This window comes from Neofelis nebulosa, chromosome 2 (assembly GCF_028018385.1).
Source record: "Neofelis nebulosa isolate mNeoNeb1 chromosome 2, mNeoNeb1.pri, whole genome shotgun sequence".
In the NCBI taxonomy this organism is placed as follows: domain Eukaryota; kingdom Metazoa; phylum Chordata; class Mammalia; order Carnivora; family Felidae; genus Neofelis; species Neofelis nebulosa.
The window spans coordinates 62,721,755-62,737,974 of NC_080783.1; the positions used below are offsets into that span (position 1 = coordinate 62,721,755).

General features: G+C 40.0%; 1 protein-coding gene and 1 non-coding gene across 2 annotated transcripts in view; one reads left to right on the forward strand and one right to left on the reverse strand.

Moving 5' to 3' along the window:
- MYO3B (myosin IIIB) overlaps positions 1 to 16,220 on the reverse strand; it is a 407,802-nt gene that overhangs the window by 188,400 nt on the left and 203,182 nt on the right. The window contains exon 22 of the mRNA XM_058714463.1: positions 14,560 to 14,689. Coding sequence (XP_058570446.1) covers positions 14,560 to 14,689 — 130 coding nt within the window. The remainder of the gene's footprint in view (positions 1 to 14,559; positions 14,690 to 16,220) is intronic.
- LOC131505756 (U6 spliceosomal RNA) lies at positions 4,433 to 4,539 on the forward strand. Its single transcript, XR_009258532.1, has one exon. It is a non-coding gene; the product is annotated as a U6 spliceosomal RNA (small nuclear RNA).

The following is a 16,220-nucleotide window of genomic DNA, read 5'->3' on the forward strand; positions in this document are numbered from 1 at the left end:
ACAGAAGTAACTCCAGAAAGCAGAACTCATGTGGGCAATGGTGTGGAGCTGTGAAGTACTGTAAATAGTCCGAACCATATGCTATACATATGCATAAAATAGAAGACGTGGTCTCCGTTCTCACAGGGCTAACAGTCTTTTCAGGTACACAAGACGGTTACATGAGACAGAACTGCACAGCTGGGTAGACCAAGCACTGAACTGCAGTTCTGATTACAGATTGTTGGAGATGAAGAGCCCATGTAATTACCATTTGCTATTTCTGTTATTCATGAGTGACCCTCCGTGTCACTTGCCCTATTCCTGAGACAAGAATCTGACTCTCGCCCACTCCAGGCTGGTGCTGGGAGGAAACTGCCAGCCTCCTAGGGTCACATATACAGAAAGCTTTGTGGTTCTCTGCTGTGCCTGGAGCATGAAATCAGCATACTGAGGCATCTCAATTCATTGGGGATAAACAAAAAACATATCACCTTTTCCTGTCACTTCCCCCACCCACGCTGACCTACCCTTCTGTGAGGATGGCAGTTCTCTTAACCATATTTCTGCCCCATTCATAGATTTTCAGATATTTTCTGTTATTAAATATTTCTTTTGGTTTTGAAGATTCATTCTTATTTGTTTTTAACTTTTGATATCATATCAATTCAAAGCTTTTTTCCCCCACTCTCCCTTTCCTTCCAGGCTGGATTGATGGCTCTCATGGCTTGAGGAAGTCTTCTCTCTTCTCTAGATAGTTCCTCTGGTGTGGAAAAAGGGAGAAAGGAAAGGGGAGAGAGCAGAGCTCTCCTTCCCTGACTGGGTGAGGCTGCAAACACTCTCTGGCAGGTTACAGCTATCCGTGGGGCTTATGCGGAAAGGTGGTGGCCCCCACATGTCCCATAGGTAACAGGCTTATATTGAACAGCTCCCTCAGCTCTTAGTGACCTGTTATGGGTTGCACTGTATCGCCCCCTCCCACTCAAATTCATATGTTCACATCCTAACCCCCAATACTTCAGAATGTGACTGCATTTGGAGATAGGACTTCTAAAAGGTGATTAAAGTCAAATGAGGTCATATGGGTGAGCCCTAATCCAGTATGACTGTATCCTCATAAGAAGAGGAGATTGGGGTACACAATATACACAGAGACCAAGGGGTGACCACGTGAGAATACTGAGAAGGCAGCCATCTGCAAGTCAAGGAGAGAGGCATCAGAAGAAATCAAACTTCTCGACACTTTAATCTTGAACTTCTAGATTGCAGAACTGTGAGACAATAAATTTCTCTTGGTTAAACCACTGTATTTGTAGTGCCTTATTGTGGCAGCCCTAGTAAATTAATACAGAGTCTTAAATTTTCTCTAAATACAGAGTAAATTAAATACAGAGTCAAGATTTGGATTTCAGCTTTAGTTTCTATCTTGCAGGAGTTACCAAGTTATTTAACAAAGATTTATTGAGGACTTACTATGCACTGGGCATTGCTCTGGGTCCTGGATATACCACGGTTAAAAAAAAAAAAAAAAAAGACTAATAAGGTCTCTGCTCTCAAGGAGCTTACAGTCTAGCACCGGGGATTGGGGAAGGAGGGTGATATACAGATAGGACAGGACAACATCAGACCCCAACAGAGATAGTTATACAGGGTAGTATAACAGAGTTAGTGTGGAAGTGTGGGGCCACTCTCCACTGGGTGGACAGAGAAGGCCTCTCTTTGGAGGTGATATCTGAGCAGGATTCTGGATCACAAGATGGAAACAGACCGGTAAAGATTTGGAGAAAGAATGTTCCAGGCAGACTGAGCAGCTAGTTGCAGAGTCAGGAACAAGACTTGGAATATCTGAGGAACAGAATGAAGACAGAGAGTGAAGGGTAAAAGTTCAAGAGATAGGGACAGAGAGAAGGGCAGGGACGGACCATGTAAGAGTTCGTAGAAAAGGAAAGGAATTTGGATTTTATTCTACATGTGATAAGGGGCCATTGGAGGTTTTAAGCAAAGGAATGAGATGATCAGAGTTACGTTTTTGGAAAGACTGTAGTTTAGCTGTTAGACTGTAAAAGGCAAGAGTAGAAACAGAATTTAGTTAAGAGGTTCAGGTGAGAGAAGCATCACCCTACTATCTGCCTTCATTTTCATACAGCACTCTCCCTATGTCCAAAGTCTTCTTTTTTTATATGGGCACGAGTCATGTTGGATTAGGGCCCACCTTGATGACTTCATTTTACCTTGATTACTTCTGCTAAGACCTTATTTCTAAATAAGGTCACATTCTGAAGTAATGGAGCTTAGGACTCCAACATATGTTTTGGGGGGAACATAATTCAATTTGTAACAAGAAGTCAAAAAGATGGAAGACACTATGTTGATGAGAATGGTCACATTATGAGGAATAAACAGATGATGCAGAAGAGATGAGGAATAACTGCATGATGAAAGTCCTTGTGAAAGTGAAAGGGGAAGGAAGGCAGAGGACAAGTGGAGAGCTGACCTGTAATAAGGGTAGGGATAGTTGAGTCATTTAGATTAGAAGGAAGACAGAAATGGGAATAGGTTTGGTTCACCCATCTATTTATGCACCAAACATATATTGAATGACCATTTTATATCAGGGAGGACACAGTAATGGACAAACCAGACAAAAATCCCTGCCATCTTGGAACTTACATTACGGTGGAGGCAGACAATAAATAAGAAAAAGAAGTGTATGTGCTATATAAGGTAGTGACAGGTGCTAAGGAGAAAAATAAAACAGGAAATGGGGATATAAAATATTGAGTAGGTGAAAATTTTAACAGGGAAAGCAGATTTTGATAAAACACCTAGAGAAATTGAAGAAGCTAGTCATAGGTATGTTTTGGGGGAAAACATTGCAGAGAGATGGATCAGCAAGTACAAGGTATCCTACATAAAACCTACACCTAACATCATACACAGTGGTGTAAGACACAATGCATCCCTGCAAGATCAGGAACAAAGCAAGGATGTTTCCTCTTATCACTTCTATTCAACATTATACTGGAAGTCCTAGCCAGTGAAATAAAGCAAGAAAAAGAAATAAAGGCATAAGACTGAAAAGAAAAATACACATTCCTATTTATAGACAACATGACTGTCTATGTAGAAAATCCCTAGGAATCTAAAAAAACAAAACAAAACTCCTAGAACTAACAAGCGAATTTAGCAAGTTTGTGGGTGAAGTCAATCCTCAAAAAATCAATGATATTTCTGTATACTAGCCAAACAACTGAAAACAAACAAGCAAAAAAAGTGTACTAGCTCCAAAAACTGAAATACTTAGGTAATAAATCTAACAAAAACATGTACAGGATCTCTATGTTGAAACAAAACACAGCTGACTTTTGAACAACACAGGGGTTGGAGCACCAATCCCCTACACAATCAAAAATCCATATGTAACTTTTGATTCCCCCAAAACTTACCTACTAACAGGCTACTGTTGACTGGAAGCCTTAATGAATAAATTAAAACAGTCGATTAACACATATTTTGTATGTTATATGTATTATATGCTGTATTCTTACAATAAAGTAAGCTAGAGAAAAGAAAATATTACCAAGAAAATTATAAGGAAGAGAAACTACACTTACAGTACTGTACTACATTTATTGAAAAAAATCTGCACACAAGTAGACCCGTGCAGTTCAAACCTATGTTGTTCAAGGGCCAACTGTAATGATGAAATAAATCAAGTAAGATCTAAATAAATAGACATACTGTGTTTGTGGATTGAAAGACTTAATAAAGATGCCAATTCTCAAATTGGTGTGTAGATTTCATGCAATTCCAGTCAAAATTGTAGCAGGATTTTGTACAGATATAGACAAATTACTTTTACATTTTATATGGAAAGGCAAAGGAACTGAAATAGCCAAAACAATTTTGAAAAAGATTGGGGTGCTTGGCTGGCTCAGTCAGTTAAACATCCGACTTCAACTCAGGTCATGATCTTACAGTTCGTGGGTTCAAGCCCCATGTCAGGCTCTGTGCTGACAGCTCAGAGCCTGGAGCCTGCTTCAGATTCTGTGTCTCCTTCTCTCTCTGGACCTCCCCCACTCATGTTCTGTCTCTCACAATAAATAAACATTAAAAAAATTTTTTTAGGGGCGCCTGGGTGGCGCAGTCGGTTAAGCGTCCGACTTCAGCCAGGTCACGATCTCGCGGTCCGTGAGTTCGAGCTCCGCGTCAGGCTCTGGGCTGATGGCTCGGAGCCTGGAGCCTGTTTCTGATTCTGTGTCTCCCTCTCTCTCTGCCCCTCCCCCGTTCATGCTCTGTCTCTCTCTGTCCCAAAAATAAAAAAAATAAAAAAAATAAAAAAAAAAAAAAAGTTGAAAAAAGATCCACAGGGATCATGTAAAAAAAAAAAAAATTTTTTTTAAAAAAGAATAAACTTGGATGGATTGCACTACCTGTTTAAAGATTTATTATAGTGCTCGCTTCGGCAGCACATATACTAAAATTGGAACGATACAGAGAAGATTAGCATGGCCCCTGCGCAAGGATGACACACAAATTCGTGAAGCATTCCGTATTTTTTTCGTCACCACTACACCAGCCCTACAAGAGATCCTAGGGGGGATCCTGTGAGACAAAGTACCAGAGACATCGCTCTAAGCATGAAACCTACAGACATCACAATGACTCTAAACCCATATCTTTCTATAATAACACTGAATGTAAATGGACTAAATGCGCCAACCAAAAGACATAGGGTATCAGAATGGATAAAAAAACAAGACCCATCTATTTGCTGTCTACAAGAGACTCATTTTAGACCTGAGGACACCTTCAGATTGAGAGTGAGGGGATGGAGAACTATTTATCATGCTACTGGAAGTCAAAAGAAAGGTGGAGTAGCCATACTTATATCAGATAAACTAGACTTTAAATTAAAGGCTGTAACAAGAGATGAAGAGGGCATTATATAATAATCACAGGGTCTATCCATCAGGAAGAGCTAACAATTATAAATGTCTATGTGCCGAATAGGGGAGCCCCCAAATATATAAAACAATTACTCACAAACATAAGCAACCTTATTGATAAGAATGTGGTAATTGCAGGGGACTTTAACACTCCACTTACAACAATGGATAGATCATCTAGACACACGGTCAATAAAGAAACAAGGGCCCTAAATGATACATTGGATCAGATGGACTTGACACATATATTTTTTTTAATTTTTTTTAATGTTTATTTTTGAGACAGAGAGAGACAGAGCATGAACAAGGGAGGGTCAGAGAGAGAGGGAGACACAGAATCTGAAGCAGGCTCCAGGCTCTGAGCTGTCAGCACAGAGCCCGACGAGGGGCTCGAACTCACGGACTGTGAGATCATGACCGAGCCGAAGTCGGCCGCTTAAGTGACTGAGCCATCCAGGCCCCCCGACAGATATATTTAGAACTCTGCATCCCAAAGCAACAGAATATACTTTCTTCTCGAGTGCACATGGAACATTCTCCAAGATAGATCACATACTGGGTCACAAAACAGCCCTTCATAAATATACAAGAATTGAGATCATACCATGCATACTTTCAGACCACAATGCTATGAAGCTTGAAATCAACCACAGGAAAAAGTCTAGAAAACCTCCAAAAGCATGGAGGTTAAAGAACACCCTACTAAAGAATGAGTGGGTCAACCAGGTAATTAGAGAAGAAATTAAAAAATATATGCAAACAAATGAAAATGAAAATACAACCATCCAGACGCTTTGGGATGCAGTGAAGGCAGTCCTGAGAGGAAAATACATTGTAATCCAGGCCTATCTCAAGAAACAAGAAAAATCCCAAATACAAAATCTAACAGCACACCTAAAGGAAATAGAAGCAGAACAGCAAAGACACCCCAAACCCAGCAGAAGAAGAGAAATCATAAAGATCAGAGCAGAAATAAACAATATAGAATCTAAAAAAACTATAGAGCATATCAATGAAACCAAGAGTTGGTTTTTTGAAAAAATAAACAAAATTGATAAACCTCTAGCCAGGCTTCTCAAAAAGAAAAGGGAGATGACCCAAATAGATAAAATCATGAATGAAAATGGAATTATTACAACCAATCCCTCAGAGATACAAACAATTATCAGGGAATACTATGAAAAATTATATGCCAACAAACTGGACAACCTGGAAGAAATGGACAAATTCCTAAACACCCACACTCTTCTAAAACTCAATCAGGAGGAAATAGAAAGCTTGAACCGACCCATAACCAGCAAAGAAATTGAATCAGTCATCAAAAATCTCCCAACAAATAAGAGTCCAGGACCAGATGGCTTCCCAGGGGAGTTCTACCAGACGTTTAAAGCAGAGATAATACCTATCCTTCTCAAGCTATTCCAAAAAATAGAAAGGGAAGGAAAACTTCCAGACTCATTCTATGAAGCCAGTATTACTTTGATTCCTAAACCAGACAGAGACCCAGTAAAAAAAGAGAACTACAGGCCAATATCCCTGATGAATATGGATGCAAAAATTCTCAATAAGATACTAGCAAATCGAATTCAACAGTATATAAAAAGAATTATTCACCATGATCAAGTGGGATTCATTCCTGGGATGCAGGGCTGGTTCAACATTCGCAAATCAATCAACGTGATACATCACATTAACAAAAAAAAAAGAGAAGAACCGTATGATTCTGTCAATCGATGCAGAAAAGGCATTTGACAAAATTCAGCAACTTTTCTTAATAAAAACCCTAGAGAAAGTCAGGATAGAAGGAACATACTTAAACATCATAAAAGCCATTTATGAAAAGCCCACAGCTAACATCATCCTCAACGGGGAAAAACTGAGAGCTTTTTCCCTGAGATCAGGAACACGACAGGGATGTCCACTCTCACCGCTGTTGTTTAACATAGTGTTGGAAGTTCTAGCATCAGCCATCAGACAACAAAAGGAAATCAAACGCATCAAAATTGGCAAAGATGAAGTCAAGCTTTCACTTTTTGCAGGTGACATGATATTATACATGGAAAATCTGATAGACTCCAGCAAAAGTCTGCTAGAACTGATACATGAATTTAGCAAAGTTGCAGGATACAAAATCAATGTACAGAAATCAGTTGCATTCTTATAGACTAATAATGAAGCAACAGAAAGACAAATAAAGAAACTGATCCCATTCACAATTGCACCAAGAAGCATAAAATACCTAGGGATAAATCTAACCAAAGATGTAAAAGATCTGTATACTGAAAACTATAGAAAGCTTATGAAGGAAATCGAAGAAGATATAAAGAAATGGAAAAACATTCCATGCTCATGGATTGGAAGAATAAATACTGTCAAAATGTCAATACTACCCAAAGCTATCTACACATTCAATGCAATCCCAATCAAAATTGCACCAGCATTCTTCTCGAAGCTAGAACAAACAATCCTAAAATTCATATGGAATCACAAAAGGCCCTGAATAGCCAAAGTAATTTTGAAGAAGAAGACCAAAGCAGGAGGCATCACAATCCCAGACTTGAGCCTCTACTACAAAGCTGTCATCATCAAGACAGCATGGTATTGGCACAAAAACAGACACATAGACCAATGGAATAGAATAGAAACCCCAGAACTAGACCCACAAACGTATGGCCAACTCATCTTTGACAAAGCAGGAAAGAACATCCAATGGAAAAAAGACAGTCTCTTTAACAAATGGTGCTGGAAGAACTGGACAGCAACATGCAGAAGGTTGAAACTAGACCACTTTCTCACACCATTCACAAAAATAAACTCAAAATAGATAAAGGCCTTAATGTGAGACAGGAAACTATCAAAACCCTAGAGGAGAAAGCAGGAAAAGACCTCTCTGACCTCAGCCATAGCAATTTCTTACTGGACACATCCCCAAAGGCAAGGGAATTAAAAGCAAAAATGAACTACTGGGACCTTATGAAGATAAAGAGCTTCTGCACGGCAAAGGAAACAACCAAAAAAACTAAAAGGCAACCAACAGAATGGGAAAAGATATTTGCAAATGACATATCGGACACAGGGCTAGTATCCAAAATCTATAAAGAGCTCACCAAACTCCACACCCGTAAAACAAATAACCCAGTGAAGAAATGGGCAGAAAACATGAATAGACACTTCTCTAAAGAAGACATCTGGATGGCCAACAGGCACATGAAAAGATGCTCAACGTCGCTCCTCATCAGGGAAATACAAATCAAAACCACACTCAGATATCACCTCACGCCAGTCAGAGTGGCCAAAACGAACAAATCGGGAGACTATAGATGCTGGAGAGGATGTGGAGAAACGGGAACCCTCTTGCACTGTTGGTGGGAATGCAAACTGGTGCAGCCGCTCTGGAAAACAGGGTGGAGGTTCCTCAAAAAATTAAAAATAGACCTACCCTATGGCCCAGCAATAGCACTGCTAGGAATTTACCCAAGGGATACAGGAGTACTGATGCATAGGGGCACTTGTACCCCAATGTTTATAGCAGCACTCTCAACAATAGCCAAATTATGGAAAGAGCCTAAATGTCCATCAACTGATGAATGGATAAAGAGATTGTGGTTTATATACACAATGGAGTACTACGTGGCAATGAGGAAGAATGAAATATGGCCCTTTGTAGCAACGTGGATGGAACTGGAGAATGTTATGCTAAGTGAAATAAGCCATACAGAGAAAGACAGATACCATATGTTTTCACTCTTATGTGGATCCTGAGAAACTTAACAGAAACCCATGGGGGAGGGGAAGAAAAAAAAAAAAAGAGGTTAGAGTGGGAGAGAGCCAAAACATAAGAGACTGTTAAAAACTGAGAACAAACTGAGGGTTGATGGGGGGTGGGAGGGAGGGGAGGGTGGGTGATGGGTATTGAGGAGGGCACCTTTTGGGATGAGCACTGGGTGTTGTATGGAAACCAATCTGACAATAAATTTCATATATTGAAAAAAATAAATAAAGATTTATTATAAAGCTACAAGAGTAAAGACAATGTGGTATTGAAGAATTCCATACATAGATCCATGAAACAGACCCACACAAATATAACCACTGATTTTTGACAAATGCTAAAGTAATTCAATGGAGAAAGGATAGTCATTTCAAACGTTTTAGAACTGGACATACAGAAAAAAAAATGAACTTCAACCTTACACCTCACCAAAAATTAACTCAAAATGGATGCTAGGTCTTAATGTAGAATGTAGGGGCACCTAGGTAGCTCAGTCGATTAAGCATCCAACTTCAGCTCAGGTCATGATCTCAGGTTGGTGGGTTTGAGCCCCACATTGTTCTCTGCGATGACAGAGTGGAGCCTGCATGAGATTGTCTCTCTCTCCCTCTCTCCCTCTCTCTCTGCCCCCCCCCATACACTCTCTCTCTCTCAAAATAAATAAATAAACTTAAAAAAAAAAGTAGAATGTAGAAGTATTTATTGAGCATCTACTCATACACAGTTCCACAGAGACACATGGGAGCACCCTGGCTCTCCTAGTCAGTCTTTAACACCCCTGTATAAGTTTCCTTTGTCACCCTGAAACTGTTCTCTTTAGAAGCCTGACTTGACCACCCACACTGTTTCAAAAGGCATCAGAAGCCCACTCTTGGCTCAACAGACTGCCATCATTTCTCCATCTTGCTTCCTTCCCTCTGCCCTGAGTCCTTTCCTCGCATTCTGTTCACTTAATCATCCCGCTGCCTACCTCTCCTTTCCAGTGCTGTAGACCCTGGCTTAGCATGCCTCATTACTCCCAGACTGCTCAATTTTCTCTACTCTACATTAAAACGAACAAACAAAACAAAAAACAAAACAAAAACCTCTTCCAAGAAGTCTTTATAGTTAAAAGAAGTTTTACCTCAATCAACACATGATATTTCCATGACTTTTTCCTCTATTTTTACTTGTATAGACTCAGTGCTTATATTGCCCCCAAGTATTGATTTACATGCCTATTCATAATTTACATTTCTTTTGTGTATCCTTTATACATTTTAGGATCCGCACTATCTGTCCCTGACTATTCAGGCTGAGATTTTCTCTTATTCCTTCCAGAAAGGACTATGTATAACACCATATCTAGATAGATGCTAAATATATAATTATCTACTGACTGAAATACATTCTTAAACAGAAAGAAGCAGGCCTCTGTGTGAGAAAGAACTCACCCCTCAGGGCTTCCTGACAGGATTGGCTCATTAGAGCTGCTGTTTTAGAGGAGGCAAGCACTGCCAATGGCTGTGACCCTGGAACCTCGTCATTTGGAGTCAGCTCATCCTGCCAGACCCATTTTCTGAACTTCCAGCATGGAGGAGAAACCAGCATGGAAGTGAAAAATGAAAACTCTGAGAGACAGTTACCGAAAGGCATCCTCTTAAGAGCTGAATGCCCAATTTGTAAGTTACAGAATCAGGAACAATCAAATATTTCAGCAGTCATGGTGCTGGAGTCCTTTGCAGATATAATGTGGGAGCTCATCTTGCCCACCCACCCCCATCCGAATAAAAGGAGGAACCAATGGAAGTCAAGATAAAGAGACTTTACTGTTGATTTTCACTTCACATCAAATTCCAAGGGAAAGACCTGGGGAGCCTGGACAGGAGAAAATAGAGCCAAACTCAGTTCTAGATTCTGAAGCAAAACCAGACTTTGAGGCTCAGAGAATATTCCCTTTGGCACTACTTTTGCTTTTCTAGTTTCTCCCCAGTTCCTAACTCCTTTAAAACCCCAAACTCCTATTTGGAAGTCAGAATTCACAATTCAAAGACAGAAATGGATTCTTCAAGTTCCTTTTGAAACTTCCTCTTTTCTTTCTTCCCTTGAGCCTTTTGAACTTTTCTCTAGTTTATTAGTAGCAAGCGGAATGTTTCCCAAACAAGGATATGCAATGAAACCTTGTTATAACATCTTTCCTTTTAATGTTTTTCCACCTAGATCATTCAGTTTGAAAAGTCCCAGCTGAAGGGTTAGAAAGCAACGTTGCTGCCACATCAAATTTTCACATGTGAAATCTTCAGAGATTTCCTATTGAGAGGAAGGATTACAAAGAAAATTTCACCACGTTTGAAGTGGCCCATGTACAGGCAAGAGAGTGGTCCTGAAGGTTTGAGAATCCATGTTGTCTGCAGCTGCCTCCATTCGCCCAATCACCACCGAGTATCTTGGAATGGGAGTGTCATCAGGCACAGGCATCTCTCTCACCAGATGCAGCTATGTGCCAGGAGGGGCCGCTGGCAAGGGGGCTACAGAAATTTGGGAGGAGCCCTGCACCTCGTGACTTCACACCCCATGTTTTTTTAACCTTTTCAGTATTTGGGGATGTACAACATGAATGGGAAGGTGGGTACAGGAAACAGGAAAATGTCAACTGGATTACTTTCTCTGATTTTTATTACAGTTTGACACAAAGACACATTGAGGTTAATCCTCTCAACCTTGATAAGAGATTAGACCAACCGATACTTCTTCTATGCACTAATGAAGGGACTGTTACCTGCCCAGCAGCCCACAGAGGAGGCTGACTTAACTGGACAGGAATGTCAGCCAGAAGCTCTCTGATGCCTGCATTTGAAAGCAAAAGGCTGCAGCGGTCTGGCTACCAGGAAACCCCAAATTAAGTGAATAGGAAATCTTAGGGAAAGAAATGAAAGTTTTTCTTTGCATTTTAAGATGTCTTCTCTATCTTTTAGAAAATAAAAGTGCTATCGTGAAATAGAATGTACAGAAAAGTGTGTAAAACACATGGACAGCATAACAGATTATAAAGCAAACGTATTCGTAACCACCACCAAGACCAGGAGTCAGAGCACTACCAACATCCTACAACATCCTCTTCTCCCAAAACCGGAGTCCAACACTGGACCTCTTTTTAAAGTCTGATGCTAACAGCCTCCAAAGCTTCCCAACTTTGACTTTTCTCCTTCCTCTCTGCAGTTCATCTCCTAAAAGAACTTTGTAAAGTAGCTTCCCATAACATCTATGCTCACGGAACTAGTAATCCATTTCATTTTAATAAGACAAGTATTTAAGGGTTTGAAGCAGGATAAATAAAAATAAGAACAACCAAGAAAATGGTTTCTCGTGCACTGAAAATATCAGCATATTCATTTTCAAAATGCTAGGTTATGTGGGACCTTGCTTCCAGCCAGAAAACCATTTCTGCTTTCATAAGGGGCACATGCTGAAACAAGTATATGCAATTTCAGTGAAAACAGCACGAACTATTTCTGTCCAGTAAGGTTTTCCCACCTTCAAAGGCTGTAATATACTAAAACCAAAAAATATAGAGTATGGATGTTTTAAAATTTAGAATCTTAATTAATATTCTGACCTTCACCATTGGATGCACAATCTCTTTAGAACTGATGTTTGAGGGCAAATATCATCATAGGGAGAAAAATTCTAGATAGAAAGTGAAGGTAAAAGAAAGTTCCAGTTGCTTTAGAGCAAAGTCATTTTATCTTTATATTCACCTTGCTGCCTAAATGATGCCTTATTATTAGAAGCTATTCTATAAATGTTGATTGAAGCCATTGTTACATGAGCAGTTTCAGAAAAAGAAAATAAAATCATGCTTATTAGCTTTGATGTGTTTTTGTGGCTTCTTAATTATATTCAAAATGTGAAGAAAATAAGGCTTAGGATTTCAAAAGAAATTATTATGCACAATATAGGGGATTCAGGAATACAAGGAAGCTTGTTAGGAAAACACGTTTGTTTCTAGTCTTCTTTTTCACTTCTATTTCTTCCAGGATGTGTGGAACACAGTTTGAAGGCAAGATTCAGAAAGAGTTACAAGATAGGAGAAAAACTCTTTCAGAGAAAAGCAAAAATCAAAAAGAAAGGAAGGAAAAAGAAAAAAAAAGCAGAGGCTATCTCTTTGTTCCTGTTCTTTCCCGTGTAGGTGGATCAAGGGCAAACAGAAGGCTTCTTCAGAGCCTGACTTCTTGCATAGCACCACCTAGTGGCCCAGGCTGAGAAATTGTTTTTATGTTGCCAACAGTTGAAAAATTGGAAATTCCAAAGTTGTGAACAGATTTGACAAATCATTACTTATATTTATGAGAGAGTGTAAATGCCAACTGACAAGTCATTTAGATAAATTTAATTTCAAAGAGCACAAAGTAGGGGCCTTAATGATGCCTGTATCTTTGCCCCTGCACATAAGTTGCCTGATAAGACCTAAGTGTCTGGTGAGGAAGCCCCAGCCCAGCTCACATCTGGTCACTCTGAAACCGATATTTATAATTCTATCAAAAACAACACAACTATTCCTGTCCAGTAAAATTTTCCTACCTTCAAAGGCTTTAATACATTAAAACCAAAAAATAAATGATATAGATGTTTTAAAATTTAGCAGCTTGATTAATATTCTGACCTTCAATGTAGGATGAACAATCTCTTTAGAAACAATTTTTGAGGGTAGATATCTTCGTAAGGAGATAATGAGTAAAATCCCAGCTCTGCCCAAGGGAGGTCTGGAAAGAAAGCTGGAGGCCAGTCTTCTCATGGGCATCCTACTATCTTTGTTTAAAGGAGCATGTTTGAAGAAAGTTAAGAACTGGTTTCAACTTTCTTTCCAAGTTAAGATGAAGCAAAGGTTGTAGACTGTAGCTTTTTTCTTAGCCAAGCTTTTCATTCCTCTGCATGTTGCTAAGTCAGACCTGGCAGCCACTCTCTTTAAGCAGACAAAGGCCCCAAACTACACACGGGCACCAATGATTTCAAGAGGGGTGAGGGAAGAAAGAAAAAGAAATTATGAACAGTGACAAAGAGGTCTCTCCTCCTTTCATAAAAGCATAATGCAGCTGTTTCCAGACATACCTTCAGAAACATAATGCCCTTGAGAGGAAAGCTTTGAGAAGACCTGGTCTGCTGCTCAGCCAAAGGCAGCAGATCCCAGGTAAATCAAAGGAACTTGACCCAAATGGAACCTATTTGGCAAAATAGCAATGACAGGGAAGTTCTGTTCTTCAGCCCTAGTTTCCTGCCCCCTGTCCTAAGAACTGACTGCACAACTATAAACAGAAGCCATTAAGCAGAAGCTGACTCTAAGTGGGCAAAGGCCAGGCACGTAGGCCAGTGATGGACCTATTCTAAATTGGTTAAGAGAGTGGGGTTATTGACTGGGTGGTGAATTGGACCAGGTGACCTCTGAGGACCCCATGACTGAATAACCTTCGGATTCACCACATTCCCTCCACTTAGGTTCATACGTGAACAGAAATAATCTTCCCAATAACTCTAGGTAAACTGAGACCACCCTGGAGTGCTTAGCACGAATTAGTGATTACATATGGCTTTATAAATGAAGAGGGAAAGGTGGCAGGCAGAGAAATGAGGAGTCTAAGAGTTAATGTTATAAAAGGTGTGTGTCTGTATGTATGCCCAGTATATATACACTGATGCTGTGCAATTAACTTGAAAAAGAAACAATCACTTTCCTTTTCATGAATTTGGTTGAATAGACCTTTACCCCTGCTTAAAGTTCAAAGTGGTAGTAGTGGAGCCCTGGCAGTATTTGGACACTAACAAGAAAACTCCAGCAGGGCTTGTAGAAGCATCAGGCCAAGGGAGGTCAGGGGCTCCAGGTACCTGTTTTGGTCAAAGGAATTGAGAAGAGCTGCTGAAGAAGCTTGTTTTCTGACGTTCTCAGGACTACAACCACATCAGCAGGTAGAGTATCTCTGTTTTTCTCAAGAACCCCAGAAGCATCATATAATACCTGCAATGTAAACAAAAAATAGCAAACTAGCCGATATCATCCATTGCTAGCAACACTGGTAAGTTGTCTGAGGTCAGTCATTAATCGACCAATGTACAGAATTTGTCTTGACACAGTTGTGCTTTCAAATCCAGTCCACAAGATAAGGAGGAAAAAAATGTAATTTCTGACACACCAATTTATCTTAACTTCTTGTCCAGGTGTTCTTTGAAAAAAAGAGTCATATCACATCGGAATAATAATGAAAATACATTGGGTACTGTATCTTTGGTCACTATATGTAAAGCATCCATCCTATAAGGTAAATACTATTATTATCCCCATTTTACTGGTGGGTGAACAGAGTCCTAGAGAGAAAACAATAATATGCACATTTCACAAGTGATAGGCAGGCTTCCAAACCCAGACACTTTGGGCTCCGAGCCCATACCCACCGTACCGTTGTTGCTTCCCAAGGTACTCAGGGCATGTGATCGCTCAGGAATGCTGAGCCATTTTTGGTTCTCAGAACAGGAGGGATCCAGGTCAGAGAAATTTTAAGAACACTCCAGAGAAATAAGCATTGAGTGACAAATGAATTCAGAAAAGAACAGGAGTCCAGAAAGAAAAAGGTCCTTCCTATCCATCTCCCGCCCCTTAAAATCAAGAAAGGAGAAGAGGGAGAAAGGGAAGATGGGTGAATAGGAAGTAAGTATGAAAAGACATGGAGACAGAGTGGAAGTGTACGGAAGAGGATATGAAAGGAGGGAGCAGGCTAGATAAGGGCATCTCAGACGTCAAGGACATCAATATATGGGCAGACATCAGTGCTAAGGTGAGTGAACGATCTAAGGGTAAAAACTGGGTTGCAATTTCTAACAAATATCCAAAATAGATACTATGCACTATGTGGAGAGAAAAACAATCCTCTCTACTTACATTAGAATTGCCTTTCAACCAACCTCTAGTCAGGCATACTTAATTTCAATACTATGATATGAATATGAAAAATGATTTCAGGGTGCCTGGGTGGTTCAGTCAGTTGAGCATCTGACCCTTGATTTCAGCATGGGTCATGATCCCAGGGTCATGGGATTGAGCCCTGCACTGGGCCCATACTGAGCATAAACCTGCTTAAAATTCTCTCTCTGTCTCTGCCCCTCTCCCCCACGCGTGCTCTCTCTAAAATAAAAAATAAACAAATAAATAAATTTTTTTAAAAAGTAAAAATAGGGGCGCCTGGATGGCGCAGTCGGTTGAGCGTCCGACTTCAGCCAGGTCACGATCTCGCGGTCCGTGAGTTCGAGCCCCGCGTCAGGCTCTGGGCTGATGGCTCGGAGCCTGGAGCCTGTTTCCGATTCTGTGTCTCCCTCTCTCTCTGCCCCTCCCCCGTTCATGCTCTGTCTCTCTCTGTCCCAAAAATAAATTAAAAAAAAAAAAAAACAAAAAAAACAAAAAAAAAAAAAAATAAAATAAAAAGTAAAAATAATTTCAATAAATCTTACATCAACAAAATAATCCAAAATGCCTTTTATTGAACTCCTACCCATTT